This window comes from Brachyistius frenatus, unplaced genomic scaffold, assembly GCF_029030835.1.
Source record: "Brachyistius frenatus isolate BFR_SWC_R1_liver_20210118 unplaced genomic scaffold, ASM2903083v1 Contig_36, whole genome shotgun sequence".
NCBI lineage: Eukaryota > Metazoa > Chordata > Actinopteri > Embiotocidae > Brachyistius > Brachyistius frenatus.
In genome coordinates this window covers 1228261-1245738 of record NW_027210635.1, presented here as the reverse complement: position 1 = coordinate 1245738, position 17478 = coordinate 1228261, and the positions used below count along the sequence as shown (strand labels likewise).

The 17478-nt window shown below is 42.5% G+C and overlaps 3 protein-coding genes across 6 annotated transcripts; all 3 read left to right on the top strand.

Moving 5' to 3' along the window:
- The first annotated feature begins 73 nt into the window (after nt 1-73).
- On the top strand, nt 74-5475 carry ankrd54 (ankyrin repeat domain 54). The gene is made up of 8 exons (XM_069701230.1): nt 74-803; nt 1796-1843; nt 1931-2029; nt 2304-2375; nt 2591-2638; nt 4145-4269; nt 4370-4477; nt 4601-5475. The coding sequence occupies exons 1-8, from the start codon at nt 419-421 to the stop codon at nt 4673-4675; spliced, it is 960 nt and encodes a 319-aa protein (XP_069557331.1). The 5' UTR covers nt 74-418; the 3' UTR covers nt 4676-5475.
- A 216-nt stretch (nt 5476-5691) lies between these two features.
- Nucleotides 5692-12185, top strand: hmgxb4a (HMG box domain containing 4a). Of its 4 annotated transcripts, none has more exons than XM_069701225.1 (13): nt 5692-5749; nt 6413-6510; nt 6776-6912; nt 7020-7095; nt 7207-7788; nt 7936-8139; nt 9092-9270; nt 9366-9447; nt 9557-9621; nt 9725-9821; nt 9926-10089; nt 10274-10396; nt 10964-12185. In XM_069701225.1, exons 2-13 carry the CDS (start codon nt 6474-6476, stop codon nt 11006-11008), a joined length of 1791 nt encoding a protein of 596 aa, XP_069557326.1. In that variant the 5' UTR covers nt 5692-5749; nt 6413-6473; the 3' UTR covers nt 11009-12185. The 4 variants fall into 4 exon arrangements, with proteins under 4 accessions (XP_069557326.1, XP_069557329.1, XP_069557328.1 ...); XM_069701227.1 differs by lacking the exon at nt 5692-5749 and adding an exon at nt 5782-6284; XM_069701228.1 differs by lacking the exon at nt 6413-6510 and having other exon boundaries at nt 5716-5749.
- Nucleotides 12186-13658: 1473 nt separating this feature from the next.
- LOC138622428 (GTPase IMAP family member 7) lies at nt 13659-17140 on the top strand. The gene is made up of 3 exons (XM_069701224.1): nt 13659-13775; nt 14204-14346; nt 15130-17140. Exons 1-3 carry the CDS (start codon nt 13751-13753, stop codon nt 15994-15996), a joined length of 1035 nt encoding a protein of 344 aa, XP_069557325.1. The 5' UTR covers nt 13659-13750; the 3' UTR covers nt 15997-17140.
- The last annotated feature ends 338 nt before the right edge of the window (nt 17141-17478 follow it).

Here is a 17478-nt window from a genome sequence, read left to right as displayed (position 1 = left end):
CAGTTTGATTGGCTGCTTAGTTGTGCTGCTCCAATTGGACGGGAGCCAGTGAACAACACGGAATCTGATTAGTCGTTACTGCGCAGAGGCTGTTGACTGTACAATGGGTGTGCCTTTTACTACTCTTATCTGATGAAATGGAAAATGGAAAATAGGGGACATGTTGGTGCTATGAAGGAAAATGAATCTATTGTGTGAACAGTTTAAATGATCCAGGATGGAAAGACTTTAACGGAGGAGTTTCTGTGTTGTCGCACCGTGAAGTGGCCTCAGGCGTCGCCTGACGGCGTGCATGCCACATTCAAAGCGGACTCCCGATGCTACTGACGGCTTCATTTCCTTTTAGCTTCGGCAGGAGTTGTAAGGACCTTGTGTAAAAAAAAAAAAAAGAGAGAGCTTACCTATGCTACTGTAAAATATGGACGAGTGGAGCACTATCGTTGCCTCGGATAATGACCGATCCAGCTCCGAAGGGGAGTACATGGTGGAGCATGGAGCCGAGGATGAAACCCGCCGGGAGGCGGTGGACAGGGAGCAGCGGGGTGCTGTCGCGGGGAGGACGGACGACGTGGGTACCGCAGCTGTCGGGTTTGGGTTAAGTGGGATAGGTGAGGGCAAAGTGGTGTTGGGTCGAGTCGGACAGAGAGACGAGGTGGAGCACAGGTACCTGCACGTGTTGTGGAAGCCGGTGGAGATCGTCTCCGGCGGTGTGGCGAGCAAGCTGGGGAAGATGACGGGGACGAGGTCCAGGCGACACCACCGAGCTGTGCGGAACCTGGGTCCTATCGGGAAAGATATTTATGGTAAGGGACAGTTACATTGTCCTGTAATTAAAAAAATAAATAAAAAGGTGCATGTGTGCAGAGGTGTTTTAAAGTTAAACTACAAAACAAGCAGACGTTTAGTATGTGTGCTAATATTGTAGACTTATTATCTCAATGGCCCTAATATGGAGATACTAAATGGTATGTGAATAAGGGTGTAAGATATAATATTTTGTGATAACTGCATCGATCCTCAAAAACACTATAAAATTTTAATAAATAGTTGACTTGCGAAGGTTCGTGGCAGACAATGGTTCATTCTGTGTTGTAGTTAAACCCCCGACCACTAGGTGACAGTAGTGTAATCTATCGTCAGTTATTTGATTCCTCCAGTCCAACGTAACAATGTAAAATGTGACGTAACTGCTCACTTTTACCATAGATTGTAAATGAAAGTGGATGTTGCTTTTGGGTCTGAAAAGAAAAGCCAATGCGGAAGGAGCATAAAGTTCAATACCACCGATGGCCCCTAGGGGCTGGCTCCAACAAATCTCTGGCTCCATTGACTCCTATTCACCTTCCTTCAGGAAATATTTTCTGGCAGTTTATGAGAAAATAATCCCATCATTAATTAGATATTAGGCTTCAAAGAGCAATATATTTTGGGGCGTGAATGGTTTTATTGACAGGCCAGGGGTGCTGTTAGGTTATTGCTATAGTTGGCTGTGCATAGTACACTGGATTCTCAGCCAGATAGAGTCAAATCCACTGCTTGCTCCTCCCTAGTTTGTCCAAATATGGTCACTTTAAAAAAATCTATGACAACTTTTCTAAATTTCGATTTAAAAAAATATATCTCTTTGCTCACAGTATCACAACATATTGCAATATATTAAACCGTAAACCCCTGTATTCTGATGTGTATCGTACTGCCAGATTCTTGCCAATGAACAGCCCTGATGCGAGTTTGGTGCATGAAATCCTCGAACAATATTTGAATCCCTGACACTTTTGATGTCTTATATCCACAGCTGTGAAAAAACTGAGGGAAGCCGCGAACAGCAATGATATAGACACAGGTATGAACATTGAGGAAGTAACAGTAAAATACCTTGTGAGCAGTGCAAGGAAAGGATGATTGAAGGTTGAGTTTTTATTTTCCCCAGTGCGAAAGCTCCTGCAAGATGACATAGACCCCTGTGCAGCAGATGACAAGGGAAGGACAGCTCTGCATTTCTCCTCATGCAATGGCAATGAGAGCATTGGTAGGTTGGTGAGGGCTATTAACGACATCATGACATTATCACAGGAAGTCATTTACCATGCAGCAAGATCGTTGGAGAGGTTATCTTTTGTGTGCAGTGCTTAAACCACAATGTAATTGAATAACACGCTGTATAACTGTATTGTTGAATTGCTGTTCCTCACAGAAATATAAAAGAGAGTCATCCATCCTTGGGTTGTTTTTTGCTGTCAGATATACTTTCTTGTACTCTGCATTTACAATTAAAAAAAATGTGTTTGTTTTTATGTTTGTAGTGCAGTTGCTGTTGAGTCATGGCGCTGACCCCAACCAGCGAGACAGTCTGGGAAATACCCCCCTCCATCTGGGTAAGACCGTACAGTCACCACGAACCAGAAACTGTAGCACTGTGATCAGCAATGCGTACGACTGGGGTTTCACCCTGCATACATCCCGGCAGCTGCTTGAGGCTCATACGCCTAAAAGTTAACACATCTACAGCAAAGCAACATTGAGGTCATATATTTTCATTTGTTAATGTATTTGTGTCACAACTTCCCCGTTTCCCCCTGTATTTCTACAGCGGCCTGTACCAACCATGTGCCTGTAATCACCACATTGCTGAGAGGAGGTGAGACCACTGTGGAGCTGTTGAATTCTTTGTGTCTCTCTGAAGTCTTTGTCTTTGTTAGTTTGCTGAAAATATGTGGGCGCAAGATCAACTTTTTTCAGTTCAGAGTTACTCTTTTCAACATTATACGAGTAGGCTTTCAAAAACTTCAGAGAATTTTCCTGTAGTGTGCAAATCGAGCACAGCACAGTGACATGCATGAAGGAGGAGGAAGCACTAATTTTGTGACACCAAATTTGATCTCGTCCATGCTGAACATCGTAAATGCACACATGCTCGTGCTCAGGTGCTGACGATGATCAAGCGCCAAAACTTGGAATACTCACAAAGGTTAAAGCTTGCACCCTGATCTGTGCAGGTGATGCGCTCTGTTCGTGAACAATAGGAGCAGCCTCTGAACTTTTTGATCCACCCCTTGTATAAACCGTGTGAGAGGGACTATTACAGTTTAATGTCTGTTGCCCTAAAGAAGCATATGTAAGGGTTAATGCATAAGGGAGGGTGGTTTGTTGTAAGCGGTTGTAACAGACTTCCTGTCGTGGATTATTATGCTTGTTCTGTGCCGGCTGGTTGTTCCGAAAGCTTTATTTTTTCCACACTCAGAACACAATTAAATGTGAGTCCAAATATATGTGTATCAAACAAAAAGTCTCCAGTCATAAGTTTTCACACAGATGTTGACATAAGTAATCAATATATACAAGTTGCCAAAATGCATTCTGGGGTGTCCTTATATGGGGAAACAATGTCTGCTCAGCAGACAGCACATACTGTGGTATTAGGATGCCCCCAGTATACTACGGCCATTCCCTAAACATGAACAAACAGATAGATGTGGTGACTTCTTGTCTTCCATCATAAAACATTTACAAACCCAGTTGCAAAAACAATAACCAATGAATTAGTGTCTGAAGCTTGTGCTTTTGCTCAGTACTTCTATCTGCTTTCACCGACACTGCTGTTGTGTGAAACTGCTGGCAAAACTTGCTCTAGTAAAGGTCAAAAACCCACAGGGTGTCTTAAACTGTAAATTACTTTGACAATATGGGAATAGTGATTTTAATAATTCTCATAATGGTAAAAGAAAGGTATTGTTGCTCTGGCTTTTGCAATTAAAGCAGACTAACACATGCAACAGTTGAGAATGATGAATAAACTGTTCACCAGTACTATATATATATTTTTTTTTACAAGTGTCTGAGTATCTTTCCTGTGGCTCGGGTATAATTTCAGTAATTTCCAGCTGCCTGTACATTTTCCACTAATGAATTCCATTAAAATGTTATTCAGTGGTAGGGCAGTAGCCACAGAAATGCCTGTTGCGAACCCAGACAATATTTTTATAAAATGAATCGGTGTAAATTTAGAATTTAATGGGATTGTTGCAAATTAAAACAAATATATGTCAACAAATAAACTTCAGATATAAAAAATTATTATTCAATTAGAATTAAACTTTATAATTTGTAACGGAGAGGTTTGTGTTCTGTTATTTTTTTTGTCAAGGAGCCCGTGTGGACGCCCTCGATCGAGCAGGCAGGACCCCTCTTCATCTGGCACGCTCCAAGCTAAACATCCTGCAGGAGGGAGATTCACGCAGCCTGGAAACCCTGAGAGGCGAAGTCACACAGGTAGAGGAGGTGTTATCTCGCCCGGCACAGATATATTCTGACAGTGTCTGCCCTCCTTGCTGATGAATACTTGTTTTTAATGTTTGTCCCTCACGTGCAGATTATTCAGATGCTGAGGGAATACCTGAACTTAATGGGCCAGAGTGAAGCTAAAGAGAGGCTGGAGCACATTTCGACACAGCTGCAGCACACGCGTACCAAAGAGCAGGTGAGACCCTCGCTGAAGAATTCTCATAATCGGATGCGCAGAAGGGAAGTTTTAAGGTGTAACTAAGCTGTCCTGTGTGTGTGTTTGCTTTTGTTAATGTTTTTTTTTTCTTCCTCCTCTCAGGTGGATGAAGTGACTGATTTATTGGCCAGTTTTACATCACTCAGTCTACAGAAGCAGAATTTGGGTGACAGGTAGATGATGACGTGCACAGAGAGATGAAGCCCTGCTCCTTGTCAAAGCAAGCCTCCGCCTCACTAGCCTTGGTCACACAAGCAAAAGCTAAACCCAAATGCTGCTGTTGTTTAGCAAAAGTACTGATATATTGGACTGTTGAACACCTTGTGATTTTAACCAAGATGAGATTATTATTATTTAGTTAGTAGCATTGACTGTGTGGTTAGTAGTGAGCAACTACAGTTCTCATGATGTTTTGTGCCAGGTTTGTGGCCAAGACCAGTGTGCTAAAAATGATCACAAATTTGTTGCTGTCTTGGTTCAAATGAAAAGATGCTGAAGTACGATGCGCTAGATATCAGAAGGAGAGTGGCACATGGTAATAAAAAGCATAAAAGAAATCCCCAAGGGCCAAATGCCTTGAGAAAAGGAAGCTAGTGGACCAGAAGCTAACCCAGAAGTGCAGCGGGACCTTGGCTCTCTGTGGACTGTGTGTGTGTGTGTGTGTGTGTGTGTGTGTGTGTGTGTGTGTGTGTGTGTGTGTGTGTGTGTGTGTGTGTGTGAGAGAGAGAAAGCTTGAGTCAAAGTGTGTGTTTCTTTGTGCTTACACTTTTTGCCTGCTATTATTAGACCAGTTTTATGTTCATTTTAAGACATAAGATTTAAACGATTGTTGTATTTTAGGTTTTCTGATCTGAAGCATCTTTGTATCGTTGCCTTTTTCTTTTTTTTTCTTGTATTGCATGATGTGAACTGTATTGTCAAAATGGTTTGGCTGTCGTGGGAAATCAATAAATCTAAATCTTTGATTATATTCATGGGATTTTGTCCTCAATGGTGATTTTTTTTTCTTTTATAAGGGTTTGTGGTGCATTTTAATTTATGCATTTCATTGACATATTGAATGAGCGCCTTTTGTAGCTGCCGTCTGGGATCGTGGATACGGCCTTCAGTGAACGCACTCCAAATATGGCTACTTTTACTCCACGCTGATTGGCTACGTTGTCGAAGCCCCTCCCCTGCGCCGACACGTATTGTCTCACTGATAATAAAGATGGAGACCGGACCCGCGTAAATTGGGGAGATCCGACAGAGGTAGTAAAATTTAATAAAAACACTTTATTCCTCACTTCCCGGTGTTTGTAAACTACACATGCTATCACTCCGGAGCAGAGGAAGACGTACGTGCACTTGAATGCATGTCCGCCGCAGTGGGTTTTCCACTTATAGGCTACAGCGGCCTAGCCGCTAGCAAAAGCCTCGAGCTTTCCGTCGCCGCCTACCCCGGCCAGCTGAGAGCGCGCACGGCGGGGCGAATTCAACCCTTGGAAAGCGTTGACTGTCAAAGTGAATAGCGAGGGGGTGTGTTTGTGTGTCTTTACGAAAGTAGGCGGGAATTTGTTTAGCTATCATTGTACTCTTTTGTATTTGGCAGACCACATTATTATTGTAATAAAACGTAAAAAAAATTTAAAAAAAAAATGTTCCCAAGTGGCGAGCACTTCTCCACTTTTAAGTATGTCTGCAGCTCCAGTGCTGCTAATAGAGCTCAGTGCAGGACTAACCAGGAATAGCTGAAACAACATCTGTTTGGACGAAGACAAGACAGAAAGGGACAGCTTTTCAACCTGTAACTTGCACTGCAATTTTAAATGCTGTCACTCATTTATGGACAGAATATATATTAATATTAATTTTAATATTATTAATTTAATACTTTGATTTGCATTTCATTTTCTCTCGATGTTCACGTATCAGGTCAGTATCCTGCCTTAATGCTGCCGGCGACATCCCATGATAAATAAACAAAGGAGAAACCATGGCTTTTGAGGAGATCAAGGGTAAAGGAGGAATTGGTAATGTCCACCTGCTGTACACTCTTACGAAACAATTCCATTTTTTTTGTGCCGTCAGAAACACAATAATAAGTAGTGACAAAACTGCATTTAGTGTAACTAACTGGTAGTTTGCGCAAAGATTGAGGAACCATTTCTAAAGACAGAGATTCAACAAGACCCAGAATATAAGTCATGTTAAATATTTCCCAACGCACATGCGGGCAATAGAATCAAGTTTTTCCTGGTCAGGTGAAAATGATAACATGGATTTCATGTATTTTAGATGTGGGGATGGAGGGAGACAGGGGCCTTGTGGCTGGTCGGAGCCAGAGAGAGAAGAGGAGGTCGTACAAGGATCTGTTAAGGGAGGAGGAGGAGATTGCTGCCCAGGTGCGAAAGTCTTCCAAGAAACGGCCCAAGGTAAGTTATCTGCCCTCATAGCAATATCACGTGAGCTTTTTACGATATGGTGTCAATGCTCCTCTCAATATTTAGAATGAAATGCTATTGTTTTAATACCAAATCAGGATTCAGAACTTTTCATGCTGGGAGGAGACTCGCACAAAAAGAAGAAGAAGCATAGTGATGAATACTATTACAGAGGTGAGAGGTTGTATTGCATGTATTAATGAGAAGATGTATTTGAATCATGTTTTATTTTCACAAGTCTTTGCTTTGTAACTGTTTGTCCCCCCCCCCTCCCCCCTTTACCAGACCAAGACGGTTCAGGCCCACCTCCCCACAAGAAAAAGCACAAGTCTGCAGACCGCTCCCCGACCCTTTCTTCCCCCTCGTCGTCCCACCCGACAGATACAGCGATGGGCCTCCTGCAGGCTATCACCTCTCCCCTGGCCACAGGTTCAGACCCGAGCCCCCACCTGCACAAGAAACCCTCCTACCCCTCCTTTTCCTCGCACTCTTCCAAGGACCGCAAACGTGAAAGCAGCAACAGCGGCGGAAGCAAAGGGAGCCACTCCTTCTCTCACTCCCGGCCGCTGTCTTCGTCGTCGTCCTCCAAGAAGCACTCCTCTTCCTCGAAGTCGTCCCTGTTCCACGGCGGCGCTCCTAAAGAGGAGCCCTTGACGTTACGCGAGGCCGACGGGCTGAAGATGAAGCTCATCATGTCGCCGGAGAAGGAGGAAGCAGAGAGCTTCCCGTTCACGCCACACTCCTCCAAAGGAGGCGTGAAGAAAGAGAAAGATCGAGAGCGCACGCAGATTTCAAAGTCAACGAAGAAGAAGCTGCAGCAGAACAGAGATCCACTGCCTGTAGTGGGGAAGGAGGTGGAGGTGGAAGGTGAGATAACCCTTGATGCAAGTCATTGCCCTCCCCTCTCTTCTGACCGTACACATTTCCATTTCCATTGATAGTGATTGACATTGAACTCGTTGTCTTTCATTGTTTTGTTATTTAATGTTTGCGTCGCTAATCTCTGTAACGCAGGTCATTATGGAGGCGCCATGGGAGATGATAGCTCTTCATCTGGAGGAGAACTGGAGGCAGGTGAACTTGTTATAGATGATTCATACACACACTTGTCAAAAAAGAAGAAAAAGAGCAAGAAAAGCAAGAAGAAAAAGGACAAAGAAAAAGACAGAGACAAGGAGAAAAGTGGGAAAGACAAGAAGCACAGCAAAGGATTCGGAGGTGAGTGGACTCAGAAATGAAAGATATTGTCTTTTGACATTCAGCACTGCGTTGTTGGAAGCAGTTTTTCCTTTAATTCTGCATTTCTGTTTTGGATTTGAAAACCACAAATGAGGAAGTAGAATAACATCACTTTCTATGTCACATATACAAACTCACGTTAACGACACAGCTGACTATTTCTCTTATCATATTTACTGATTAGCCGTGAAGGAGCACGTTTTAATCAGTCAGACAGAGCTGGTGCAGCAAACCAGGCTCTTCGTCTTGCTGCCTGTAGATGTTGTGGTCATGTTTACTTGCAATGCAGACATTTAAAAGCTGGTGCTCTTAATGGTTGAGAGCCAGAGGAAGCACTGTGACTGATGAGGGGAAACTCAGGATCTCATACGCATCACTCTTCTTTGGTCAGCTTGGTCTCTGCCTCTGGGTTTTGTTTGCAGTTATGCAAAGCAGCGCTAGTGGCTTCCAGGTAACGGCGCCCCGGTGCGACACTGCGAAGTCCCGTAGCTGCTTCCAAATGCTCTCCCCTTTTTGAAATGATTTGACGATTAAAACCACAAAGAAATTAGCACATATGCAAACATTTAGCTCGTGCTAATTTACTAAATAAGCGTATATAGTCGTATTTAAGCAAAAAGTTTGAAGGATAATGCACTACTGTTGTTTATTATGATATTAGAAAAATACCGTGATAGACACATTCCTTATGGAAATCTTACAATTTTGCAAGTTTTACTGTCGTTGTGCCTCTCTGAGCCGAGCTGAAGTCAGTGAGGTGTTAAACACGGTGCCACCAAAACAGAGGCCGATTCTATTCTGAACCCAGAATTACAGATCAGACTAACGGACCCTGTTTTTGATGTGTCATTTTTTTTTTTTTTTTTTATGTGTGTATTTTCCCCAAGCACTTGTCATCACTTCTGCTTTGTCTTTGTACGACGTTCACCAGACTCATCGAGGGGACACAGTCACTCCCATCCCACCGTCACTCACAGTGCTGTGGGTCCGATGTATGCCATGGGCACGCCCATCCCTCCACACCACCACCAAGGCAATGACAGCGTGACCGAGAAGAAGAAGAAGAAGGAGGAGAAAGATCGAGAAAAGCACGAGAAGGATAAAGATAAGGTACTATTCGGTCGTGTTTGTAGTTTTGTAAGTAATTGTTTTGTGCGTCTTTGTTTTTTTTTTAACATTATTGAGTCTTTTATTCCCTCTTCAAGCCCAAGAAGAAGAACACAACAGCATATCAGGTGTTCTGTAAGGAGTACAGAGTCAACATAAATGCAGAACAGCCAGGACTAGGTGGGTCAAATTTACAGCACAAGTTATCACGACACTGATTCGGACGCAGTCCCTTCAAATTTAACTAAAAGAAACCACAGAAAACAATGTCTTTGTGTCTAATCTGCAGTGTTTGGTGAGCTCAGCAAAAAGTTGGCAGAGGTGTGGAAGGCGATGCCAGAGAAAGACAAACTCGTAAGTTGTTTCCTGATCCTGTTTTAACTGTATATTACTGTTATGTATGCAGTTGAGGTGGTGCTTTGAATGTCATGTATCTTCTGTGTGCCCTTTCCTACAGGTTTGGAGGCAGAAAGCTCAATATCTGCAGCACAAACAGAACAAAGCCGAGGCCACCACAGTCAAACACAAGACCTCCAGCGAGGCCAAAAGCAAAGGTGTATTTGCTTCGGCTGATTGATACCAAAGTGTTATTGTTTCTTGTTTCTTTCTCTGCTGGAGCTCATTGCTGTTGTATCTGAATTATGTTTTGTCATGAAAGTCGTAGGAACAGGAACAGCGATTGTGTCGCCAAACAGAGCGCCCAGCACTGTGTCCCTGTCCCCGGCTCGGGTCCCAGACGTCGATCCCATCGATGCAGCAGCTCACCTGCAGCTGCTGGGAGAATCTTTGTCCCTGATTGGACATCGGCTTCAGGAAACGGAGGTGAGGTTTTTTTTGTTTTTGTTTTTGTGTGTGTGTACATGCAGCGCTTAATGTTTCCTAAAACATTTTATTAAAACATAAAACCAGGCTGGTAAATACAAAGATGCACCTCATCAGCACCTTCGTGTTCATCAATATGTGGTGAAATAAGGAAGCTCTGTGATTGATGCTGCCTTGTGTTCAGGGGATGGTTGCAGTCTCCGGGAGTTTGTCAGTTCTCCTGGACTCCATCTTGTGTGCGCTGGGCCCACTGACGTGCCTCACGGCACAGATACCACAGTTAAACGGATGTCCTCGAAATGTGCTGGTAAAGTATCAACATTTATCATCGTAATTGATTCATTTGTCAGCTTTATAACTTCTTCACGTCGGAGTATCGCAAAGTGTTTCTGATGTATGGTCTCCATTTTTATTAGATACTGACTGATAGTAAACTTTTGGGGCCAATACTGAAATTGGGGAGTTACAAATTTATTTATTTTTCGAATTTCTATGTCGTCCAAAAGCTTGTTGTTGGCTACCAAACGCATCTGGTGAGGGTGCGACTTGCCGAGAGACATTTAACCAAATATTAAGTGTTTTGTATGTATATTTTTTTACTCATATAATTGTATATATATATATATATATATATGTATATATTAACCTATTCAACGACTTCTATTAAAGACGCATGTTGATGTTGTACACCCGTTCAAAGAAATCATCTGGAAGCCCATATATAAATGAATGAATACCCTGTGTGCACCCTCACATGTGGTTATCAAACACTTTTGACACTTGTGACAAAGATGTGTGATGGAGGCAGGATATTGACCACGTGCACATTTTCTTGTCATCCTAACGAAAAGCTTTTTTTCCCTTTTTCTGCCAGTCGAATACGTTGGACAACATCGCCTACATCATGCCTGGACTGTGAGTCAAAGACGATCCTCAATCTGGACTCACTTGGCATCAAAAGTCGCCAGATTTGATTGGACGTCTCTTTTACTGGAGAGACTGGAGAGACTCTCGGACCGCCGCTGTCTGGCATCTGAACATTTCTAGCCTCAACATGTTTTTAAAGTGTATTTTTTTAAAAGACTTTGTTCTCTTAATCCTCTTTCTAATAGCCGTATTTTTAAATGAAGCATTTTACTGTATATGTTAATCTCTTTTTTTTTTTACTGTTACTGTACAGCCTTCTGTTTTATGAATGAGTGTGTGTACTGTGCTGAATGTATGCGTGCATTTGTTTAGTTATTGAGTGGGACTGTACTTGTGTGACCTGTACGAGCCCATAGGGCTGGGCAATATATTAATATTATATTAATATTGTGATATGGGACTCGATATCATCTTAGATTGTGGATACTGTGACATCTTAATATGGCATAAGTGTTTTCTCCTGGTTTTAGAGGCTGTCTATATCCACATTACTGATGATTATTTATCAAAAATATCATTGTGTAAATATTTTGTGAAAGTAGAAACCTCAACAATACGGATATCGAGGTATTCGATTTTGGCGGTATTGCCCGGCCCTACATGTCTGCATATTGATTTTTTTTGTTTGTTTGTTTGTTTGTTTTTACTAAAATGTACAGAAACATTTAAGTTGTTGTCGTTTGCTCCATCAACATAACGTAATATATTTAACACCTGCTTAGTTTTTTCTCTTACCGTGTATAAAGTAGGCTACTTGTTTTATGCATTTCATATTTTAGGGTGTGTACAAGCAGCATTTGGACTTGGATTTTATCAGCGAATTTTCAAAGGGATAGAGAGGTCATAATGTAGAGCTGTTTCAACAACCCACTGTCAGCTTGAAATTGAACTAAGTGGCAACATTAAAATATGATGTTTCAATGTAATGGATGTTTTTGACTAGCTGCACGAGGGGCTTCCAGGATTACAGTGATGATGGGTCACTAATGGCCGAAACATTTCGCGAGTATTCACGAAGAATCTTACTGATTTCAGTTGCCCTCTACCATGGGCGTAACCACTGCCTTTTTTTGGGGGGGGGGGGGTGTCCACCCCAATATGGAGAAAATATCAATCTGTGCCACCTGTATAGAGTAGAAAATATGTTAAATATATTCTCCTTTTATTAACACCGTGAAAGGTTCTGTCGCTTGTTTATGACATTTTGGACCACATGCTATACAAAGACATTTTTATGACATTTTGGACGACGTACTGTAGTATGACGTTTTTTTTAAAACATTTTAAACAACATGCTTTACCAATACATTTTTAAAACAGTTTTGGTAATATGTGTGACTTTTTGAACGATATACTATGGTATGACGTTTTAAAGACATTTTGGAGAACCTACATTTTTACGACATTTGGGACGAAATGCTCTAGTATTACTTTTTTTTTTTTATGACATTTGGGACGACATACTATATAGTGTAATGTTTTAATTATATTTAGGAGAAAGTACTACACAATGACATTTTTATGACGTTTTTGGACGACATGATATAGGTTGACTTTTTTTTTTTTTTATGACATTTTCGACTACATACACTCATATCTGGATGACATATCTGACATTTTGGACGACGCACTCCAGTACGACTTTTATACGACATTTTGGGCACTTAGAAAAGTATGAGATTTTTATGACATTTTGGACAAAAACCATAATATAACTTTTTATGACATTTTGGACGACGTGCTATCATTTTTATCAGTCACCTGAAGTCCTGCGTTGGTCGAGGAGACCACCAGTAGACATTCACCTTAAGTCCTGCCTCGGTCTATCCGGAACCCCCTGTCGGCCCAAACCTTGCCGGTCCGGCGTTGGGATTCGCAGACATCCTCCAGACACCTCCCTTCTCGGCACGCTCGCTCGCTCGCTCACTCACTGACTACACAACCTGGACTCTGCCTGTACACACACAAAACTCATTCTCCCTGGACGCTAACAACTTCCCTACTTCATTATATTCAATGAAGCTGTTTTTTTATACATTATTCCCGCTTATATGTCTGCTCTGTTCACACATAACGCAATACTATGACACTATGATTTTTGGACATTTTGAAATCCATTTAGGATATTTTGGACGACATGCCTTTTAAAAAAACAAAAACAAAAAAAACATTAACAACATACTGCAGTGGGAGGGAGCCATAGTGCCCAGAGAGAACATGCAAACTCAGCACAGAAAGGTCCAGGCATAGGATCGAACATGGAACCTATTCACTGAGGGGGCGACAATGCACTTTATGACTTTATGACCAACAGTCAAGCACACCAGATTGCTGCTCTCAGCTGCTTCTTGCACAACACTGTACATTATTTGGTAATTCTTGTATTTCTTGTATTTGTCTTTTATTTAACTATTTCTATTTTTATTCTTTGATATTTTTTTGGATATTCTTAAAAATCATAATCTTTATATTTGCCCGTTAATGTCCTTATTCTTTTACAGATGTATTCAGATAACATGGTTGAGCCCTTGCCCTCGACCACTTACCACCTGTACCACCATGAGGTCGGTGTTCCGTCTTCGACCTGATCCAGTGATGCTGCCATCATCTCGTCCCGTCGGCAGATGGCGCTGTGTTCACTTCTGGTGTCAGAGGCAGGGCTTGAGTGAGCCAGCAGGAATTAGGAAGTCCGTCCCGGATAAACTCTAAACACTGCATTAGAGCAGGACCCGAAATGTCAGCGTCTACTTCGCAGTCAGGTAGGCGGGATGATTCTTCTTCCTCGAGGTGTTCCGGGAGCTGTAGAAGAGAGACAGCAGGAGAGAAGTCAGTAGGTGCGGCTTCCAGCTGCGCGGCTTCGGTATTTGAGCCGTCGGCGGCTGCAAAGGGCGCTGCCACTTCTCGGAAATCTCAAAGCCGTGCATTAGTGCACACGGGGGGTGATGGCACAAACCGACCACCGAAATAAACAGCGCGTAAACTAAACCTTCCTACTTTTGTATATGTGTGCAGAACAGGATATAAGAATTGGGGGTAATTTTGCCGTCGTAAAATGTCGTGGTGAATTAAAAAAAAAAAAAAAAAACAACCTTGTTTAAATTGTTTAAAACATACTGCACGTTTCTAAACCGCTTTAACAAAGCACAGAGCATCGTGAAAACCGTGTTTCTTCGCCTGTGCTGAGCAGAGCTGAGGCTCGTGGTGCTGGGCCGGACTGGATCAGCGGTAGGCACGATTCTGGGCCTGCAAGTCTCCCAGCAGGGCGCGGACGCCGCTGATGCTGCCCTCCAGGAGTGCAGGAAACACAGAGGAGAGGCCGCCAGCAGACAGGTAAACAGGCAACACTGGAATGGCATTTTAGAAGTTGGCTTTTGTAAAAAAAAAATTAAAAAAAATAAAATAAAAATAAATAAATATATATATATATATATATATATATTACAGCCACAGGTGCAAAAAGACAAACACTGCCTTAATTTTCTTATGTAAATATCATTCACAGATATCAACATGGCCAATTTAAAGTTATAATCCTCAAGATTTCAGTTCAGGAGTATTTGGTGACACCTGTGGTCACTGGTGGTAAAGATAGATGCTTTCATGTCAGCCTAAGAAGGTCAATAGTTTTACCCTTTTATAATATGCATATCTGCGAGTGCAACCACCGGATATATTTCAAAAACCTATTTTGAACTATTAATGAAAGTGAAAAATAGCTCATGATTCAAAATATGTCGATAACACACAATAACGCAAGCTCAATTTTGTCATCTGCATGTATCCTTTCACTGCCTCTTGCATGCCCTCGCCATTTTAATCCATTGCGTGGGCACTGGACCTCATCAGTGGCAATGCAATGCTACTATATAGTCGGGTAACTAACGAGTGCAAATGCATTTAACAACTACAGAAGAATAAATATTACACTTTACAAAATTGCTGTGAACATCTTGAGGATTATTACTTAAATAAAGGAATGCAATGCACAAATCTTGCCACATAAATGAGAAAGAATATACGCCCTGTACCAAATTTAATTTACAATTTAAGAGTAATACAAAAAGTAGACAGGCTTACTGTGATTGTTTAATCTTTATGCTTACCTCTCTGTAGGTGGTGTTAGTCTCCAGTCCAGCCTGGTTCAGCTCAGCCTGCAGCCCAGAGGAGAGGAGAAGACATATCTCCTCCTTCATCGCTTTATCCAGCCCTGGGCCACATGCCTTTGTGCTGTGCGTCCCTATGGACCAGTCAGCCGATGGAGAGGCCAAGGCGCTGGACGTCCTGGCGGAGCTATTCGGCTCCTCAGCCGTCAGCAGAAGCACCATCGTACTCTTCACCAACACAGAGGTGCTGGAGGAGGACGAGCAGCTGGAGGAGTACCTCGTCACATGGCGCAAGGACCTCCAGGAGCTGGTGGAAAGATGTGGGGAGAACTACCACACCCTGGAAACCCGCAGCGGTGAAGCAGATGAGAGGAACGTCGTGGAGGAGCTGCTGGAGAAGGTGGAGCAAGCAGTGCAGGAGAGCGGGACCCAGCACTTCAGCTGCCCTCTGTACCAGGAGGCTGAGGAAAGAGTGCGCAAGAGGCAGGAAGAGATAGTGAGGCAGAGGAGAGGAGAGGAGCTGAAGGACCAGATGTCTCCCGAAGACTCACAACCAGAGGAAAACGTGACAGAAGAAGAAATGGCAGCAGTACGGGAGGAGGCCGAGGGGAGCGTAGGCAACCTGGATGTGGATGTGGAGAGTATTTTCCCTGCTACCAGTGTCTCGCCTTCCTCCCCGGCTCCACCGTTCCTCCGAGGCTTGTGGGAGAAGCTAAAAGGCTGGATCAGGTGGCTGCCCACGCTGGTGAGAAGAGAGGCCCTGCTGGGGGCCCTGGTGGGCCTGTTCGTGGGAGGGCCGTTTGGAGGTATGGTTGGGGCCTCTGTGGGGTCTGTGGCTACTGAAGTGGGGAGAAGAAAAACACAGAAAACTAAATGAAAGATGATCTCAATTTAATCTATTATGCAAAAAGTTGCACCTTAAAGTCACTTAACTGTGTTCAGCAAACCAGTGTATTACTGAGCTGTGGGCGTTCCAGCCAGCACCTGTCACAATAGTATTTATGCCTGATCAATGAGCTCCACTACTTATTTTCTATGTCGGAATGGGCTCCATTCTCTATTAACGATTTAAAAATGGTTAAAAAAAAATAAAAAAAATCATGCTTCAGATCAGTAATAACTCAAGTCTGACAGATTTTAAAAAATCCTTTTGGCTGGTGTATATTGTCCCCTAGTATAACCCCTTCTTTCTTAATTCATCCTGATAATATGAATTACATTTTCTTCCACTACAATAACATACCTGCCAACGTTTAGGTTTGAAAATACCAAAGGTTTTTTTCAGTGGTGTGGGTAAGGGGGTTGTATCGTACATTATTTGCATTTTGCCTGCAGTGTCAGCCCCTTTACATGTGGGCTCATATGTCCTGGATTTCAATACAGCTTAATTCAACATATTCTTTTTTTTCTGTTGTCAGAAAGCAGAGCATGAAATAGTGGCTGGCCAATAGACAACATAAGACAACATATTAAGCAGTGCTCACTTCCAAGCTGCTGTGCTGCTAAAATTCGGATGTTATACCCACGACGTTGTCTGACAAGCTCACTGTTATCATAATTTAGACATGACACCCGTGCGGTGATTCTGGCTCTATTTAAATGTAAAATGAAAAATTATAAAGCGACAGAATATTTTTCTCAAAACAAACCACTGGTACCTTGCATTGACGATAACTGCTCTAACTGAGTAAAAAGTGCCTCAGGAGGACATTCAACAGCCAAATAGATTATTCATATCCTGGCAACCAGTTTGTCCTTTTAAGTGGATTATTTCTGATCACTAAAGAAATCATTTATCAACCATTAAAGTGATAAGTTACAACTGTTAAAAACTTTTTACGCTTTTTAGAAAGGGGGACAATAAACGGTCATAACGCTGTTAAAGGGTAATACCCAGAAGAATCCACAAGGTGGAGACATTGACTTTGATACAGAGGACGTATGAGCTTTGAGATGAACCGAGAGATAATTATTTACTACTTACCAAACAAATAAAAGCTGCTGTTTTAAGTACACTTTAAGCTGTTGTTGTTGTGAGATCTTTGAATCTAAAATTATTCACTTCTACAGTGGGATTGAGTTGTGGACACTTTTCCATAATTGAAGGGCATCCAACATGTAACAAAAGCCGACATTTGACGTGTGTTTTCTGAGATACATTTTTCGAACCAGCATCAATTATGTCATAGAATAAAGTGAGTGGGACATGGATAGCTGTGGTGCAGCGAAGCAGACGGGTCTCCCAGACTCTCTCTGCTCTTCGCACACCGGCAGGTTATAGCTTTGACATTGATGTAATTGATACTCTGCTAAAACCGTCCGTCATAACCCATCCTTACATCTCTCTCGCTGGCTCTCG